Source organism: Micropterus dolomieu, linkage group LG22 (assembly GCF_021292245.1).
Source record: "Micropterus dolomieu isolate WLL.071019.BEF.003 ecotype Adirondacks linkage group LG22, ASM2129224v1, whole genome shotgun sequence".
NCBI lineage: Eukaryota > Metazoa > Chordata > Actinopteri > Centrarchiformes > Centrarchidae > Micropterus > Micropterus dolomieu.
This window is the reverse complement of record NC_060171.1, coordinates 8,059,149-8,078,605: the sequence shown is the minus strand read 5'-3', so window position 1 is coordinate 8,078,605 and position 19,457 is coordinate 8,059,149. Positions and strand designations below refer to the sequence as shown.

Below are 19,457 nucleotides of genomic sequence, written 5' to 3'. Positions count from 1 at the left end.
AGCCAATATACACCGACCCTGAGATGCCGCCATCACCAGTGACACTGATAAATTTAGTAATCAGAATCAGCTTTATTGCCAGGTATGTGTACACATACGAGGAATTTGACTCAGGATTGTACATTGCTCATGATGTGCTTACTCATACAAAAATACCATAACACAATAATAAAATAACAAAATATAATCACACACAAACTACAGTATAGACTAATATACACACTATGAACAAAACAATATAGACATATTGACAAATGGTGCAGTGATCAGAGTGCAAAGGATGCAAGAGTAAACTATTATTCTCATTATGTACATGTTGAAGGTGGATATGATATACAGGTACACATAAACATACACTCACCTAAAGGATTATTAGGAACACCATACTAATACTGTGTGCGCCTTCAGAACTGCCTTAATTCTACGTGGCATTGATTCAACAAGGTGCTGAAAGCATTCTTTAGAAATGTTGGCCCATATTGATAGGATAGCATCTTGCAGTTGATGGAGATTTGTGGGATGCACATCCAGGGCACGAAGCTCCCGTTCCTCCACATCCTAAAGATGCTCTATTGGGTTGAGATCTGGTGACTGTGGGGGCCATTTTAGTACAGTGAACTCATTGTCATGTTCAAGAAACCAATTTGAAATGATTCGAGCTTTGTGACATGGTGCATTATGCTGCTGGAAGTAGCCATCAGAGGATGGGTACATGGTGGCCATAAAGGGATGGACATGGTCAGAAACAATGCTCAGGTAGGCCGTGGCATTTAAACGATGCCCAATTGGCACTAAGGGGCCTAAAGTGTGCCAAGAAAACATCCCCCACACCATTACACCACCACCACCACCAGCCTGCACAGTGGTAAGGCATGATGGATCCATGTTCTCATTCTGTTTACGCCAAATTCTGACTCTACCATCTGAATGTCTCAACAGAAATCGAGACTCATCAGACCAGGCAACACTTTTCCAGTCTTCAACTGTCCAATTTTGGTGAGCTCTTGCAAATTGTAGCCTCTTTTTCCTATTTGTAGTGGAGATGAGTGGTACCCGGTGGGGTCTTCTGCTGTTGTAGCCCATCCGCCTCAAGGTTGTGCGTGTTGTGGCTTCACAAATGCTTTGCTGCATACCTCGGTTGTAACAAGTGGTTATTTCAGTCAAAGTTGCTCTTCTATCACCTTGAATCAGTCGGCCCATTCTCCTCTGACCTCTAGCATCAACGAGGCATTTTCGCCCACAGGACTGCCACATACTGGATGTTTTTCCCTTTTCACACCATTCTTTGTAAACCCTAGAAATGGTTGTGCGTGAAAATCCCAGTAACTGAGCAGACTGTGAAATACTCAGACCGGCCCGTCTGGCACCAACAACCATGCCACGCTCAAAATTGCTTAAATCACCTTTCTTTCCCATTCTGACATTCAGTTTGGAGTTCAGGAGATTGTCTTGACCAGGACCACAACCCTAAATGCATTGAAGCAACTGCCATGTGATGGGACATTTAATTCATCCTTAAGATGACTTGGATGATGCTGTGAGTTCTGGTGAGTCTCTGACGTTTGGGTATCTGTTTCCTTGTCTGCTGTGACTGTGACTACATATAAGAGTGAGCATCCTGTGTGACTGTCTATGACCTATATATATATATATCAACTTTCATGAATATTGCCTTCAAAATGCTACTTTTAAGGTAAAAAAAAAAATAGTAATGTAAATAATCTTAAATATCTGGTTTTACTCTTATATTTTTCAGATAATGGAGGTTTAAATCAGGACCCGACACATTCATTTAGTAACCTCCCTATATTTGCTCTCAACACATTGATGCTGTGTTGAAATAAACTGACAGTGTGCAACAAATATCTGTTTTACATTGTACACTGTACTTTATTACAGCTGGGGAAGGCAATTTATTTCATAAGCATTTGTGTTATTTTTGTTGAAATTCTCTTTACCTACCTACCTACCTGCACACAAACTGCCTATGCACTCACTGCACATGAAAAATATGTTTTGGGGGAGTTGTGTATGTAGGGCTGATTCTAGGACAGGACTCTCAGCTCACCTGCAGACTGTGTGTGTGTGTGTGTGTGTGTATGTGTGTTTAAACTTGTGACTCAGACAGATGTGCAGTGGCCTCTGAGGGAGCACCATTTTTAGTTCACATTTGTTGCTCTTCATAAAATGGTTTCCTGTGACTAGCTTGATTAAGAATAGATTTAACTATAAAAAACTGGCCCAAATTTAGCTTGTGTAACATTTGATTGAATTAATTAAGATGCTATGATTTAACATCAATTTATAATTTTAAAAGTAATTGTGAGTACCACAAACAAATAGGCCATACTGACGATGATTTATCACCTTTACAATCCCGATAGATTTCATTTGAACCAACAAACATTGCCACTCCCTCCACGGCATTGCTCAAGTTATTGTGAAAAACTTGTCACTAATTTATTTTCCTTGTAGTCATTTGGACTTTAGTGTTAGAAAATATAATAACCCAGCCCATCAGAAAAATGCTAGTAAACATAATTTATTAATAGACTTAATTTGGTACACAAACACTGAGATACTCCCACAACATTGCAACCTAGGTAGTGGTTGTCTGTGAATGTGATGGATGCCAAATGTCTCATGGGAATGCTGTGTAACACCAGCTCTGAAGCCTCTTAAAGGCTTTAGATTCGATTATGCTCGAAGAACAATATCCTCTTTTTGTTTTGTGTCATAAAGAAATCTCAATTTTCTGCTACAGCTGACCTAGTAGCTCACATTGGCAAAAGCTGATAAAGTCTTGGTGATAGTCTTTGTGTGCATTATTTATACTAATTAAAGTGACATTGATTAATTGATGTTAACTGATGTCAGCACTACTGCCTTAAAGCCCTTTCACCTTTTGTTGCATGTTCTTTCTGTATATACAGTGTCTGGGTTTCCTCAGAGCGCTCCAGTTTCTTTTGTCCCACAGTCCAAAGCGATCCAGTCCAGGTGGATTTGTCTACTTGTCATTGAACATTCAGCTTATGACTGGTCTATGTGTGCAAATATGCATGTGTGTCTGCCACATCCACATTGTAAGAGATGAGGTGGTTGTACCAACACAACTCCCTGACATTGTTTATCCCTTACGCAGTCATGTTTACATATATACAGCAGTAACACTGTATTAAAAACAGCTTGTTAATTTTGGACTGCAACAGTGACTATGGCCTGCAAATAAAAATAGTGGTTTCTGGCTCCAATATGTCAGTAATGGTGCAAAAATGAAGAAAAGGAAATTAATTGTAAACAGTGGATATACAGTATAGTGCTCCACATAAAGGTAACTACACCCATGGTTGCATATTGAAATGCTTTACTTTTTAAACTCTTTAATTGATAGAGATTTACCTTCATTTGGCTGGATGCTGTTTCTCACTCAAATCCTCAATCTTCAGGCAATCTGTTCCTTAATCATTGAATCATTTATGTGGTAATACATAAGTCAGACAGTAAAATGGACATGCAATGTGAAAAAAAAACACCACAAAGAACATACATGAGGAGTTAAATCAACACCTCTGTAATTGTCTCATATTATAAGCACGACAAAGATAGCTATTTCTTTCTTTCTAACCCTGGTCTGTCCAAAGGACCCTGTCCTGCATTTTGTAATAAAAATGTTTGTGTTTCTCTGCCTTGACTTTGGTTTGGTCCACTTTTCTCCCTGCTCTAATTCTCTTCTTTGTTGTCTCTGTTCTGCCCATCTTACTCTGTGTCACTCCATTTTACATCTCCATTTCTGTCTCAACTGTCTTTCTCTCCCACTGTCTCTAAATCTATCTACCCTCTCTCAAATCCATCAAAGGCCTTACATCCAAGCCCACACAACACACAGATATTCTCTCCTCATATGTTTATTTTGGTGGGGTGACTGACTGACTGACTGCTCTGAAGGCCGGAACCATGACGGAGAGAGATGAAGTGGGAGGGACCTGGCAAACATGGGGAGAGGGGAAAGAGAGAGAGACTGAGTGGGTAGTGAGCTGCTATAAAAGAGAGTGCTGGAGCTGTCTGTGGCATTAGCCTCAGCTGACTGAGATTCTCACAGAAAAAACGAGAAACAGCCAGAGAGAAAAGAGACATCAGGCACCAGCAGAGTTGAAACAGAAGCATTAGCAGAGGCTGACCAGAGCAGAGGCTGACCAGAGCAGCTTAAAGGTAGTGGTAATCGTCAATGAGCCTGGATTCGGAGGTTTGAGGAGTGTTTGTTTGGCTTGACTTTGGAAGAACTCTTGCTTTGTTGCTCCTGAGACAGACTCCACTTCGAATAGGACAAGGTACCAGAAAGAGCAAGAGAAGACAAGTTTGAGACGAGCAGCTGTGTTCTTCCAGCTGTGTTAACACTTGGTGTTACATTTGATTTAAACTAGATTTAATTTAGTTCCCATTTGGGCTTCTGTTTTACCAATGGCTGCTGTGCGTCAGATGGTTATGGAGGCCTCTGGCTTCCATGTCCTGCCAGCTCACCTTATGGCCTCAGCCATGGAGGAGTTTCCCCAACAGCTGCCTGTCCCCAAGGGCCCAGCAAGAGGCAAGAGCCGCACCCGCCGATCTCGCGAGGCTCGCTTCAAAACACAGCCTGTCACTTTTGCTGAGATCGCAGAGGTAGAAGAAGAGGGTTCCTCACCCCTGGAGGAGGAGAGGGCACGTCGTTCCTTCCTGCAGTCCCTGGAGAATCTGCGGCGGAGCACACAGACCCTCCATTGTCCACCGGCTGCCCATCACAGCTGCACCCCCACACAAACACAGGCCAGCCTGGACTCCAGTGACTCCGACTCAACCCAGTGAGGAGTGGGACATGCCCATCTCCTGGCACCCATGTTCCCCGCTTCGCCTTGACGCCGCTTCGAATGGAGTCCAACTGAACTGAATCAAACTGGCCTGTGTGTGTAAGCTACTGCTGCCATACAAAAGTCTGCATTTAATATATACTAACATATCAACATACAGTATATAGCTCGGAGATGCACTTGACGCATATCTGCAAAGAAGCCACAGGCTGGTTATACTGCTGTTTAGGTAATGATGAGTATAAAAGTAGCAGATGACACAGTGTTGAACACACCACTCTTCATATTCCTTTTCTACTGTAGATTTCTTTGAGGGGAAAAAATGAGTGAGCAAAGAGGGTTGATATTTTTCCATTTTAAAGTTGTATAAGTATTTTTGTTTCAATCTAGATTTTTCTACTTGACCAGTCACCATGAAAATGTTCGTATTGTGACTTACCATGCTGTACATACTTTGACTAAGCAATGTACTGAGCATTGAAAGTGACCTGGCTGTCACTGAAGCAGTAGAGTATCATTACAAAGCTTTGTCAGGAGTTCAAGCTCTTGTTTTCCAGCTTCACGGTGAATTCCTGAGCAAAAAAAGGCTTTTTAAATGTATTTATTTATTCTTTTATTTTGGTCATAACCAAGTGGAGTTGTAGATGTGATATTTTATTCCCCTTTCTGACTTTTAAAGTCAATTTGACTTCAAAAAATCATAACATTTATACTGTATATTTCACTTTATACATATATATTACAATATTTGTTATATGTACTTTAATAAATATTTTCAAGTATTTTGAGTCATTTTCTATTTTAATTTCTTTATAGGAAGCGCTGTTAAAAAAATCTATTAGTCGTGAATGAAATTTAATTATGTTTTTGACAATTGAGCTGGCTACTACAACAATCCAACCTGATTTTTAAGTAAACAATGACAAGAGGTGCAAAGCTCAATAAGTCTCCGCCCCAAGACAATGGATCTGAAAACACATACCCTGAAAGGTTGAAGTACGGCAGAGACATCATAGGTCAAGACATAAAATCCCTTCAGAAAGGTTTATGACAAAATCAGGAATACATAAAGGAAGAAGTTACAAGACAGTGGGAAGTGATATTTAGCCTTTCCTGGCTGTCCATCTCCAATGTTATTGTTAAGATAAACTGATGTCTGACCCATATGTAAACATTAAATACTTAAACTGCGTCTACTGCGTGCTTGCTTTGCTGGTGACGCACTTTCAGTAATGTCAGGTTTTCATCAGCAAACTCAGCCACAACAACTACCAGCCTGCAGAGAGAAGTGCCCTCCGGAGTCTCACAGAGAGACGATACAGCCATCCCTGCTGTTCCTAATAACCCTACTTTCCTAATCCACTTGGTGTCAAGTGAAACGTGATGCATGACTTCTATCTGAGTACGAGTCAGCAGCGTGTTGCAGATGGAGACAATGCTGCAGGGGCTTTAATTGAGAACCTGCATGGGTTGCATGTGACTTGACTAAAAATAGACTCTGATTAAGTAAATGTAGTTTAGTTTTTAATAGTTTTTGTACCAGCAATGAAAGTCTATGGCACTGAGGAATACACTATATCAGACTATGTAGGTGATAGTTGTTTGAATCAGTTCATTGTTGGTTTAGGTCTTTTCATGGTATTTGTTGACAATAAGAAAAATACAGAATATTACATCCTTCCTTTCAACTAACATACATATTAATGTGTGCACACACTTCTCATATTTGTATATTTTGTTGGCCTTCTATTAACAACAGCCACTTCCTGTCTCCCAACCAACAGGGGGGATGGACAAAGACTAGATGATAGCACATGAAAGGTCTCCATACCTCTGTGTCATCTCTCCATAACATTTTAAAGTTGTAAATACAGCTCAACAGCTCTATATTCCTAAAAAAGAATCTTGGAAAATAAAGTTTGTCAAATAAAGGTGGTCATGTTTGGTGTTTTAAAACATTTATCTTAGCACCTGCACCTCAAAAAAATTTATTGCATTACATTAAAAATGTAACAGAATGAGCAGATTAGGTATGCATGCTAATCGCTTGCTTGTTTGACAGGTGTTGGGGTGGCTAGTCACAGTATGGCGACATAAGTTTAAGTCATGGTGGTGATGGCTCCCATTGGGGCCAGTAGAGCAATATCAATGTAAAATATAACATTAACATATACGACTTCATTTACTTATCAAACAGTGTTAAAGTTTAGACCCAGGTCAAAAGCAGGTCCCGTTTCGCTGCAGTCAGTGGAGTGCTTTCATGAAGACTCTCCTTGCTTCAGCCTATAGGTGTGTGTACGCAGTGGGGGCGGGCTGACATGAACACTTCAAGTGTAAAAGCCAGGAGTTACGAGTAAGAAGTTCAGAGTTAATATTTATACAATTACACTTTGATTTAGTGACACTTGGTTTTTACACTCAGTTTTGACACCAACTACTTATCAACTGAGAGTCAAATATAATGGATTTGAATCTAGCCAGAGTATAATTTACTCTGCTGTGACTCAAATTTCACTAACACCAAGAATTTAACTCTTCTCAATTTGCTGTGTAGTTTTTATGTTGCACAGGAGATTAGGGTGTGTGCAAGAGCATCACAAATTAATCTAACATTATTTCTCCCCCACCAAATCTTATTTATGAGGATACTCCCTTCCTAATTAGTTTCTCTGTCTGATTCTAACTGCATAACAGAAACAAATACATGGTATAAAGAGTGATTATACTCCACATTTGCACACAGAATGACTGATTTTTACAATTGTGAAGATTAACTGTAAATTTACCTCAAAATGAAAAGTTGTGAATTTAAAGCCCAGTGCCTAGACACCAAAGGCTTCATCACATTTCTTTTTTTCTTAGAGTACGGAGATTGCACTCCAATTCCTTAAAGGTTAAACCTTCACTCCTGGCAAGATCTGAGGTAGGAACCAGACCTAGCAAAGGCCTAAAAGCAGTCTGTTAAATTTTATAATCAACAGGAAACCAGTATAGAAGTGTTCCAAGAGGGGTCATGCAACTCTGTCACGTGCATAATGTCTTTGTGAACAAGCTGGCAGCAGATAAAATAGCATAAAAGGGCAATCATCTGTTAAATAGAACCTGTAGCACATGGAACAAACTGTACAGACACAATATTTGGCCAGCAAACAACCACAAAGCATCAAAATGACTAAGGGTCATCTGAAACTGAAAGTACATAATCTTGTAAAAGTGCCAATGTTTTTTTCCTTATTGTAGGTGCAATGCCAAGATGTTTTAAAGGAATCACAACTGCTCACAAGTGTACTACTGTAATGACTACTGTAATGATCTTCTACACGGGATCAGCAGTAGTTAAAATAAAAAGTAAATAACACAAACCTCAGTATAACCACTCTGTGCTAGTCAACAGGAAAATAATTTTATATTAAATGATCCAGTGTGATTACAGTAAGAACAGCTCAGCTTCATGAAAACTATAAGTCATCGCTCAGTACTAGAGAATGAGTCAGGCAGTTAAACTGTTTGTGAAAGAGGAACTTACAGCTTTGTTAACATAACAACAGACATTATATAAACAATATCATCACTCTCCAAGATGGGTTAACGTCCCACACTTTCTTTAAGCCTAAAACAGTGAGTGTAGTATTGGCTTTTATTATGAATCACAGACCACTAAGATAAACTGGGCTTCAAGATAGAGACAGCTGATGCATTTAAGAAAAAAAACATATAAGCATAAAACAAACACTGTAATTGTTGCTTGCTTTATGTGAAAAGAATATTCTGGTCTCTCAAAAGCAATTTATTTTAACTCTTTTAATGAACTTATTTTATTTTGTAATGCTTCTCTAGTTTGCCACGACTGTGTATCTGGCACAGGGCTTTTGTATAGTAAAATATACCTTTTATATTCTTTTTTTAATTACGTGTTCAACATATTTTTTTATTTTCTCATCATTCTTAAGTAAGTACACCAGATTTAATTTATTTGGTAAGTACTCTAAGTGCCACATTATTACAAAATGTACCAAAACAAGCCAGTTCTCTTCCTTGTTTACAATACAAACTCAAGCCAGTAGACAGGTCTGTAGGGACAGAAGGATTTATTTTTGGGTCAGTAGGATTAGAAAAAGGTTATCAAGATGGCACTGAATGAAGTCTGTACCACTTCAGTGACGTAAAGAAGACTTCATTTACATCTTGGCAAGGCTTTAATGATGCACTCATCCACAGGTCACCATGAATAATATCTGGTACAATATTTGCTTTGGAACAAGTGTCCTCACTGCCGAGAAGAAAGCATCTGCTCAGTGATTCCACCCACAGCCTGTAGAACACTATAGTGAGCAGCCTGTTTTTTCAGTTGTTATGTTTGTTGCTGTTTCTGTCCGAGAACTCACATCCACACACTCACCCTAATTGCATTTTAATGAATCTATTGACATTTATAGCAATGGATGTATGATGACCACATGCCTGGTTGGTGTCAATTAAAAGGATAGTTTGGAATATTTGAAGTGGGGCTGTATGAGGTACTTATCCATAGTCACTACCGTCAGACCTGAAGTAGATGCGGTTGGTGCTTCCCCAATTTGGAGAAGCAGAGTTGTACCGGCACAGAAGCAGTGTATACTTCTGTGGAAAGGGTCAGAAGCAAAACTTATTTTAACCACCTAGCAGAAGGCCCACTGAAAAAGTTCAAGTGTACTCTATATTTTGAATATTTTTAGCTCTTTACGTTGCCATCCGACAGCCATTTCCTTTTCCATAGAACTTCTGTATTCCTACGCACAACTTGGTCGTCCGACTTTGCCAAGTTAATCAGGATTCACCCTCTGGGGAGCAAGAAAGTACAACCTTTTTATGCAGTCCATCCAATAGTTGTGGAGACATTTCACTCTGGACCACTGTACTGTAGTAACTATATGATAACCCTGTGAGTGAGACCATAAAATGTGTTTCACTCCCAAGGGAATATTTACAATGACTGCTTACTCCAGCAATGTTACACATGACATTTGACCCATAACCAGAGATAACCAACAGTGGAGTGCATGAATGTACACTTTTACGTGTGTGTCAACATGCACACGGTAGTTGTGCATCCATATGTGTATGCAAGTGTGTATGTTGCAGCGGCATGCTCCCTCAATTGTCCATGACCTACATCCTGGTCTCATGACTTAGGGGGTGTCTGGTGGAACACAGAAAGTAGAGTATGGAACATTCGGGCTTCTTTCATCTCTCCCCTCTCTCTATTTCAAAGCATTTCCAAGCTCTTCATCTCCCCCTGGTGCTGCAGAAAAGAGGTAATTTCGGATGCAAAACAGAAGGTGACCCACATACCTCCTCCAACAGTGTTCTATTTCCTTAAATCTTTCTTTTTCTGGTTTTCCCTCAAGCCCTAGGGAGAAGCAGAACGATGATACACTTAGTCCAACCACGTACTCTGACTAATTATCTGAGATATACTGGGTCTCTGTCGGTCTGTGTACTTAAAGATGATCTTGCCTGATTCGAGGATTTTGGTCATAGCTGTTTCTAGGTTTTAAGAAAAAAAAAAAATAGTAATACATGTTATGTTGTGATTTTTATTAAAAAACTCATAAGATAAATGTTGCTGAATAAAGTTGAAACTTTATTTAATCTTGGAAGGTTTATTATTGATTTTATACAAATGGAAAACCAACTGTAGGCCACACTCATTGCATCCTATTTTGCTTAAAACTTGAGGGAACATGGAATTACTAGTGAGAAGACCCAGACCTCCAGATCAAAGCCAAATACTGCTCTGACTGACAGTTTTTCCACTTTAGGTAGTGAGAGAGAGAATGGTTGAGGATGCCAAGCTCTCATTCTCACTGCTTTATTTGGATAGTAGATAGTCATCAGTGGACAAACACAATAAAAAAAATCTGTCCTTTGCCCATTTTTATTTGGTATCATTCTTTTAAACACGCACACAGCAGGCTGGGTATACAAAGGCTTTAGTTGAAATACCAAATATGTTCAACATTTCAAACATGTCAAATGCCATATGCATAAATGCCAAAGAATAGTGCCCTCTGATGTCTCACCTCAAGATTAGTTTGCCTTGATTTTCCCAGTCCTAAAATATCTGTGGTACAGCAGTGTGCATTGTATCCCCCAGTGTCCAATGTGGAAGTTCAAACTTTTCAAAATAATTTCAAGAAAATATTTAATCAAATCAACCCTTATCTTATTATATTAACATATTTTTATAATGTATCCATGTGGCTTTTTTACTTAAGTTCACTTGTTGTGGCTGGGGCAAATATTTACTTAAACCATTTGAAAGTGAAAATTAATTTACGTACTTATGCAAAAGTTGTAAAGTAAGGATCTTTATTATCCCCGGGGCAATTTGTCGTACAGAAAGGGAGCAGTGGTGTCTGGCTCGTGTGTCTGGATCTCAGAAGTTTAACACAATGCTTTGCAGTGGCTAATGTTAGCTATATAGAGCAGCTGGGTTAAGTTTAACAAAATGACACTGCTGCTAACTCAAAGACTAACAGGTCGACGTATGTCTTTGATTTTCAAGTTGATGTTACCCGATACGTCAAGATATACATAACGTATTACCAACGAGTAGCTTTTAAAAGTTAAATACAAGTGCTACCTGCCAATCAAGTGTTCCTGCCTGTTCTTGTGTCACGTGGTACAATTCAGTCCAGTTTGATTAATGGTGCATTAGCCCAATGAAAAGCTAACAAGAGAGTTCTGGCGAATCGCCGGCTAGCTTACGCCTTATTCTTGGCCAATTAGGTTGTTGTTGTTACAGGATGTAACCAATCACAGCGAACGGGTGGGCTCTCGTTGAAGGAGCGCGAACCGTTGAGGACTAACAGCGACGAGAAAATGGCGAATGTGGAAGCGTTTAGGTAACAGTGTTATATGGAAACTTTAAGCAGTCTGAAAGCTTTTATTCCGGAGCAAAGTTATTTTAAACATCAGCGAGCGCTAAACCAATGTCACACTAGCCGAAGCTAATTTGTCATTACGTTAACTTGAGTCTTGGTAGCTACGATAGCTAGCTGGCGGGCTAGCGAGGAAACATGAAGTGTCCTTATGTTGGCAGCTATAAATGGCGTCCCTGCTCCCATAACGTTACACAATGAACAACCCTTTGGAGCAAATTTGTTAAATAGTGACTGACCTGTTTTCATGGCTTATCGTTGAGTTAAGGGCTCCGGAGCCACTCACTGTCTTTGAGGATACTGCTGTTGACGGTATGGCTTTACACAACTTGGTTTTTGTTATCGATGTGGATTATGGAGATCACGATTCAGGCGATCAGGTGGGTGCCCGGAATAATCTAATGTTAGTGAAACGAGGAATATTACAAATTCTTCTGCATTTTAGCTGCAAGTATGGATTTGACAAAGTGCGCTGGGGTTATAAATTCTTTCAATCTAAGACTGGTCGTAATGCCAGCCTCATATCAAGGGGATCAGACTTCAAGGAGCTTCGCCACAAACTTTTTGAGGACTTCGAAATGGAGTTTGAAGCCAAGTTTGACGTGAAGGATAAACCGTGCCCTCCTCAGCTGAAGCAGCAATCCAGTCAATCTGCTTCACTTCAAAACGCACTCAAAGAAACCCTGCTGGACTTCCAATGGGACAGACCAGACATCACCTCTCCCACAAAACTGTCCCTGAGGCCCAGGAAGTCGAGCCGAGCTGGAAAGCCCAGTGTTTCACAGGAGGATGATATTTCAAACAACGGGAGGAATGTGGTGTTTATTGTCTCGAAGTGCCCGCGTACCAGGACACAACTTGTGGACTATCTTTCTTTGGGAAGTCATGACCTGACAACCGATGTGGCAGATCACATTATGTCCAGGGGTCTTCACGACATGCTGGTTCAGCGACAGGTTGTAGTTCACTGGATCGACAGTAGATCACATGTCCAGGTCAGTACAGCACAGAGTACTGTAGCAAATGTAGAATATTACCATTAGGCACCAACAAGAGTAATTTTTGAAAAATAATCACAATATTTATACATCTGTAACTTCATAACAAATCATTTGCATTTAAACATTGCTCATTTTTGTACTATTTGTGTAACCATACTGGTTGTTGTTGTTATGGCATTTGAGAACAAAATCACTAGTATCATGAATATCATGTTAAATAGGTTAGTGTCACACAGGTAATTAATGTAGTCATAGAAGTTCGTTTAACTGTAAAGCAGCCTCTAGGAACAGGAATGACAACATGTAAGTTACTGTGTGTGACACTTTTTCGCGTATTGAGCTAGAGAAGGGTGACAATATAAAGCGAAGAATTAATAAAATAGTGGTGAAAGAAAATGCACACAGGGTAACTGAATTATATGAGTGTGGCCTGTGATGTGATATGTGCTTTGGCCTTTGTGGTTATCAGATCTTAACCCAGTTGAGCCCCTAGGGTAAATTTTGGAATGATGTGTTGGACAGCACCTTTCACAATTATCATCAAATGTAGAAATATCATATGGAACAATGCCTTTCATCCCTCCAGCAGAGTTCCAGAGACTTGTAGAAACTATGCAGAGATGCATTTATGATTTTCTGACACTTTATTTTGGCATTTCCCTTTCCTTGTCACTCACCACTTGTATGACCCAGTTGTTGTTTTTGCAAATCAACTTTAAATAGGATCTAAAGTTTACTACTTATGTAGCCAAAACAGGACCAGCATTGCAACATTTGTAGATGTTTTTAAACATGCATGGTTAACCCAAACTAACCTTATGTTCTTTACAGTTTAACCAGTCAGTGTGACATTTTCAATGGCTAAAATGGCTAAACATCCACTTCCAGATATTTACCTGCCAAGTAGCTGTTAAAACAAATTCCCCCTTTCACTGATGTAAGCATCTTCTTTTGTCTTATTACAGGTCATGAGGTGTGAGGATCACCTCGGCTTTGATAAGCTGTCCGAGGTCCTAGCTCAGGTTGGTGGCAGAGTGATCCCCGTGGTTGTACTGCTGAACCTCTGCTGCACTCAAAAGACAGACTCAGGCTTCATGGGAGAGGCCTTTCCATTCAGGTCCAGTATTGGATACCTGCTGTCTTCTGAAAGGCTCTACCGCCTTGCTTTTCCTGTCATAGGAGGTTTTCTGCGGTGGGAGCAAGGTTGGTTTACATGGAAGGGAACTCCTTTTAGACGGCTAAATCTGAACATGAACCTAACACAACAGTGGGAATTATGTAATGCATAAATAATGAAATTAAGCACATTAAACATAAAGTTGAGAGAGAACTTCCATTATTCATGTGTGTTGTGTTATTCTTCACCCAACCAGGTGATGTGACGCAGAGCTGTGGCATCATGATTGAGCCTGTGTCTCGCAGACAGAGGCTTCTCCCAGAGTCGGTGGAAGTGTGTCTGAAAGGAGTGCTGCAGGGTTGGCATGCCTCTTCACTGACACAGACCTCCACAGAGTCATGGGTGCTTCAGTGCTCCAGCAGCACTGACCAGGAAGCTGCTGCCTTCCAGCATCTCCTGATGGAACTGTCCTCTCATGCTCTGCATATGGTGAGACATCCAAACACAACAGTGCTGTTTTACACAAGGTGCTAATGCGCAGATTGTGCCCAATTCCCATCATATGACACTTCAGTCTGGTTAGATGCAGGTGTAGTCCGTACTCTTCATTGCCAGTAACAACGCTTTGTCTGCCCATGACATTTAGGCCACAGCACGTGTTTGTTGACAGCTGCTGTCAATCAGACAAGACATTGACATGCTCCAATTGGCCAAAAAGACAAAAAAGCATTTCTGATATCTGATCTGGACCCTATTTCTCCCCCTTTTAATAATATAAAACTATAAACAATACATTTTAGACTGCAAAAAAGGGGATGAATTAATGTGATTTAAGTTGGACTCCTTTTGAAAAAATCTACAAAATAACAACATCAGCAGTTGTTTGTGATCTGCTTTCCATTTCCATAAACATTTTGTTTTGGTATGCTACAATGTAGTTTAATAGTATAAAGTCTTTCAGATGCCATTATCAACAGTATATGTCAGGTTTTCATGCAAGTCATTCAGAACAAAGGACCAAATGTTGTTGTTTATTTATTTTTTATTATGTCAATTGGAAGAATGCAAAGCACTCAAACACAAGTATACAAGACAAGTTGAACGACAGACAGTACACCAAAAAATTGCATTTCAAAACTTCTTTCCACAATAACTGTTAATGAACTGGATGTTGTTACATACTGTCTGGACATCAGTATATTGGCATGCCAATCACCCCGTGGAATAGAGGGTCAGTTGGAGCCATTAGATCACTGCATCATTTACTGATTCACTTCTCTCATGTCTCCATCTTTTGCTTTTTCCTGCAGGTTTCTGAGGTAAATGACAGTGGCCTGGTGTACACGGCTGTCCTCTCCGCCTTATCACACTCTACAGCTCTGCTCACCATTCTCCAGTCTGGAATAAGTCAGCATGACCAGTTTCTGACTATGGAAACCATTGCCCCTGCCACAGCAGAAAGCTCAGCTGAACTGCCAGATGTTGTGAGCAGTGTTCTGGGAGTAGTTTATGACATCATGAAGGAGGATGGTGACAGTGTTGATGGTGAGGACAGAATAGTAACATTCAGGCCTCAAAACATCAAACTCATATCTTGGGGAAAATTTCTGCCTGAATTTATCAGTAATTCTGGCAAACACACAAATAAATATAAAGTATAAACAAAAGAGGTTTTGGGTTGATTTGTAGCTGGTAAATGTACACAGTTCATTGGTTACATTCAGTATACTTGAATAGAATGGTATTCTTTTCAAATATATATATTTTTTTTGTATGTAATGGTTGATCATTCACTGCCTGTCTTTTGGTATTTTTACGTTCCTAGTCCATAAAATCTGAAATTGCAAATATTAGATGTAGCGAAACTTGAGTGATGTGATGGTAGCAGTATAGTTTTATTTTTACGTTACATGTTGTATTGCTAGCTGTTTATTTCAGTTTTTTTTTTTTTATTCTTCAGTCCAGTCAAATGATCATCAAGTTCCTGAGTGGGCTCAGCAGGAGGTCAGCCATTGCCTGCTGACAACAGGTGTGTTGGAAAGTTGGTTCCCTCAGTCAGACCAGGCAGGAGTGAGCCCCCATTTAATGGAGTCAATGAGGTAAGATTATGGTTTCAAAATGTATGTAGTGCGTTTGAAGTAAGAATTATTTAAAGATTTAAACACTAAAAATAATCAAAGGCAACCTAAAACAAACTCAATCTTGGCATAGAAAGTGACATGTGGTCCTGATGTTTTGCTTGCTTTGTTGGACAGGTTGCTGCATGCAGTGCCAGAGCAGAGAGAAGAGGAGGAGTTGTCTGCCCTACAGCAGGAACTGATTGGTGGTCTGGCTGAATTGTATGAAACATCCCGGGGCGCAGATGCCAAGAGGGGAAAGAAACGTGAGAAAGCCTCATCTTTATGCATATTCCTGGGTAGTGGTCGAGCGATATGGGTTTTTCAATGGCCCATGCCGATCCTTAGAGAGCAGGGTGGCCGATGGCCAATATACAGGTGCATCTTTACAATATTGTAGAAAAGTTCAGTTTTGCTCAGGTTTATTTTGTTGTCGCAAATTTATCTCTTTAGAAGGGGACATTCGATGTCAAAAAATACTTCCAATCTTTGATCTACAGGTGGCGCCCATCGCACACCAGTGAAACAGAAAATGAAGACCATGAGCCGCTCCCTGCAGATGCTGAATGTGGCCCGGCTGAATGTGAAAGCCCAAAAGAACCAGGTCGAGGCTGAGCAACTGGGGGCCGAGGGCAGGGGCCCAGACAGACCAGGGAAGAGACGGTCAAGTGACAGGAACAAATCTGCTGGAGCAAACACTATCAGTGAGTGTCGCTGTTTAAAACGTTACAACACTCAACAGTCTATCTCTAAAAGAAAGCGAGTAAGCCTATTTCCCACAGTGTCGAACTCTACCTTTTGGTATAATAACAAATCAAGTTAAGTAGTCAAATCATGTTTCTCCTTTCCCAGGTTTCACTAGTGAGGCAGAGCTGCTGTCCCATCTGAAGTCCAGTTATGAGAAGACTGTGGCAGAGAGAGACTCGTCCCTCCTCACTGGTGTCCAGCAGCTCCTGTCTGCTGTGAAAACCTTCCTCGTGGCAGAATCAGACATGGAGGTGAGACACATTGTGGCTAAAATGTATTTCAAGATTGTGACCTGACCCATTTTCATCTTTTCAGCAGACTGGTTATTATTATTTGATCGTGGATGAATTGATAGAAAAAATGAAAATGTTGATATAATTTGCAGAAACGTTTCTTATCAGGATAACAAAAGCATTCAGTACATCACATAAAGTACACTGAAATCCAATTTGACAGATTCATCCATCTTCACCCGCTTATCTGGGGTCGGGTCGCGGGGGACATTCATTTGTATATCTACAATTTTTTTGTAGGTAAAGACCTTTCTGTTGGTCCAGCAGCACCTCTTCAAGACAAGTAAATCAATCAGGCAGCTCTATGGCACGGCTGCTGATGTTAATGACAAAGTCAGAGAGTGAGTACTTTCTACCTTTTGTGTGTTGTCTTGTTTTTAGAGTCCCTAAAACTCAGCTAATTGAACAGCTTTTTAAATGCCTGGCTGTGGTTATACTGGCTCTCTGCCAGGTGTGCAAAGTGTACTTGTTTGTGTATGTCTGTTTGTGGCTGGTTATTGCAGATATAAACGTGTGCAAATTTTCCTTGATAAATAAAGGTTAAGGACATAATTTTATTCTTTCTATTCCAAAGTCATGTCAGTTATATTTCGGTGTCAGTAACACAGGTTATCTCTTAGGTGCCAGCTTCAGGCATTTCTGAGGCTGGAGCTGTGCAGACTTTTCTCTTCGAAGCAGTCTGACTCTCTGGATGTTGATCAGATGGCAGAGGAGGTGAGATGCTCTCTTTTGAGTCCTTGGTACAGTTGAGGAAAAAGGTAAAAAATTTCAAAGAGCTAGCATAAACAATTAATTTCTAACCTCTCCTGTTCATCAGGTGGCTGAAATGCTCCGGATAATCTCACTTACAAAAGACCCAGTTTGCCTAGCAAGGTTCCTTCAAGATGAGATCCTCCCACGGTAAGTGTGTGGGGCTGCAGTGACGACTTTGCTGCTCTCCCCTTACTGCACTCACTGCGCTTAAACACAGCATGCATCGGACTTCTCTGTCTTTTCACTGCAGCGCTGCAGCGCTGCATCATGATGTAATATTATATATTTATTAATTTAAAACTTTTTCTTATACTGTGATGGTTAAACTTTGCAATCAATCCAGAGCGTGCATGCCGAACCGTGCGGAGGGAGGTGGGTAGGGATGGGTATCGCTGACCGAAACAGCCTGGTATCGAGTAGAACCGAAACGTCTCCAGTCAAACCAGTACTTCAATCTTCAACACGCAAGCAACACACTGAAAGAAAGAGAAGAACACGTCTTTTTTTTCTCCTTATTTGCCTGCATCATAAACTGTATTTTTAAAAAAAAAAAAAAAAGGTGTGCACGCGTGGAGTCAAAGCGTGATTTTAACAGCCACTCACCTTCGGCTCCGGTCGCATGTTTGTCACTGTTGCAAGTTTATGACCACAAGCTTGGCTTTCCGTTGGTTTCATCTTCTGGTGTCATTTAACACTTCTTTGTACATTTTTATTTGCTCTTCACATCACTTGCCACTGATCGATTGCTGCGTTCCATCATCAATGAAACGCTTTCGTGGCGCAGCAGCGATCATCTGATTTTACTCACAGAGCATCCGGCTGCAGCTGCGTGACGTGTAGTTAGTTTGATCGGCTAGACATACAGTCTCTCTTTTCCTCTCTTTATATCTTTAGTGTAGTTTAAACAGATATTTATACTGACTGTCGTATTTTTGGAGGTTTGCGGCTCACCACTAAAGGAAAAAGCACTCGAGGAGATCTTTCAGTTTATTGATCGAAAATTAATAAACTTATCTTTCGCTGTTTACTTTCAGCCCAAGTATAAAAAATACCTTAAATTTGTTTCCCACAACTTATTTGGTCACTAAACTTTTTCACTCCTCTCTCATTCAAATTTAGATAACCTTGCTTGTCCAAAATAATAATAAGTTACCAATCAGGTGACATGTCAACAGGTGACATTTTATGCAATGTATCGAATGAAGTACTCAATTGGTATTGGTATCACTTTAAGGGTACTGGGTTTGGTACTGGTATCATAAAATTTTAAGGGATACCCAACCCTAGAGGTGGGGGTATAAAAAAATGATAAAAAAAAAATATACGTTTCAATACTTCCCGCCTCCGTTTTTTTTTTTTTTAGTTTTTTTTTTTTTTAACAAATTAACAAGGACAAAAAGAGGATCCGTTTGAGGATTGAAGTACAGCGTGGGTGGCTCAGCCTGAGTGGGCGAGGAGAGGGAGGGAAAGAGGTGTGTGAGTAGCCACTTCCTGTGAGCTAACTATTAATAATAACGTCTTTAATTTTTAAATGAAATTAGCATAGGAAAGGTCCCTTTTGATGTGAACTGAAGCGTTAAATTCACTCTGTGTGAGTGTGTGTGTATATATATATGTGTGTGTGTGTGTATGTATGTATGTATATATATATATATATATATATAT

At 40.1% G+C, this 19,457-nt stretch overlaps 2 protein-coding genes and 1 long non-coding RNA gene across 9 annotated transcripts in view; 1 reads left to right on the top strand and 2 right to left on the bottom strand.

Annotated features, from left to right (window-relative positions):
- LOC123961955 (inositol hexakisphosphate and diphosphoinositol-pentakisphosphate kinase 2-like) overlaps positions 1 to 19,457 on the bottom strand; it is a 318,451-nt gene that overhangs the window by 140,091 nt on the left and 158,903 nt on the right. The window lies entirely within an intron of this gene.
- lg22h11orf96 (linkage group 22 C11orf96 homolog) lies at positions 4,082 to 5,627 on the top strand. The gene has a single exon (XM_046037835.1). It carries the CDS (start codon positions 4,459 to 4,461, stop codon positions 4,837 to 4,839), a length of 381 nt encoding a protein of 126 aa, XP_045893791.1. The 5' UTR covers positions 4,082 to 4,458; the 3' UTR covers positions 4,840 to 5,627.
- LOC123961982 lies at positions 8,929 to 11,516 on the bottom strand. Its single transcript, XR_006822814.1, has 3 exons — positions 11,467 to 11,516; positions 10,173 to 10,230; positions 8,929 to 9,661 (listed from the first exon to the last, which is right to left on the bottom strand). It is a non-coding gene; the product is annotated as an uncharacterized LOC123961982 (long non-coding RNA).

Bases quoted from the DNA above. Each gene is read 5' to 3' on its own strand.
- lg22h11orf96 (XM_046037835.1), top strand. From the start codon at position 4,459: ATGGCTGCTGTGCGTCAGATGGTTATGGAGGCCTCTGGCTTCCATGTC.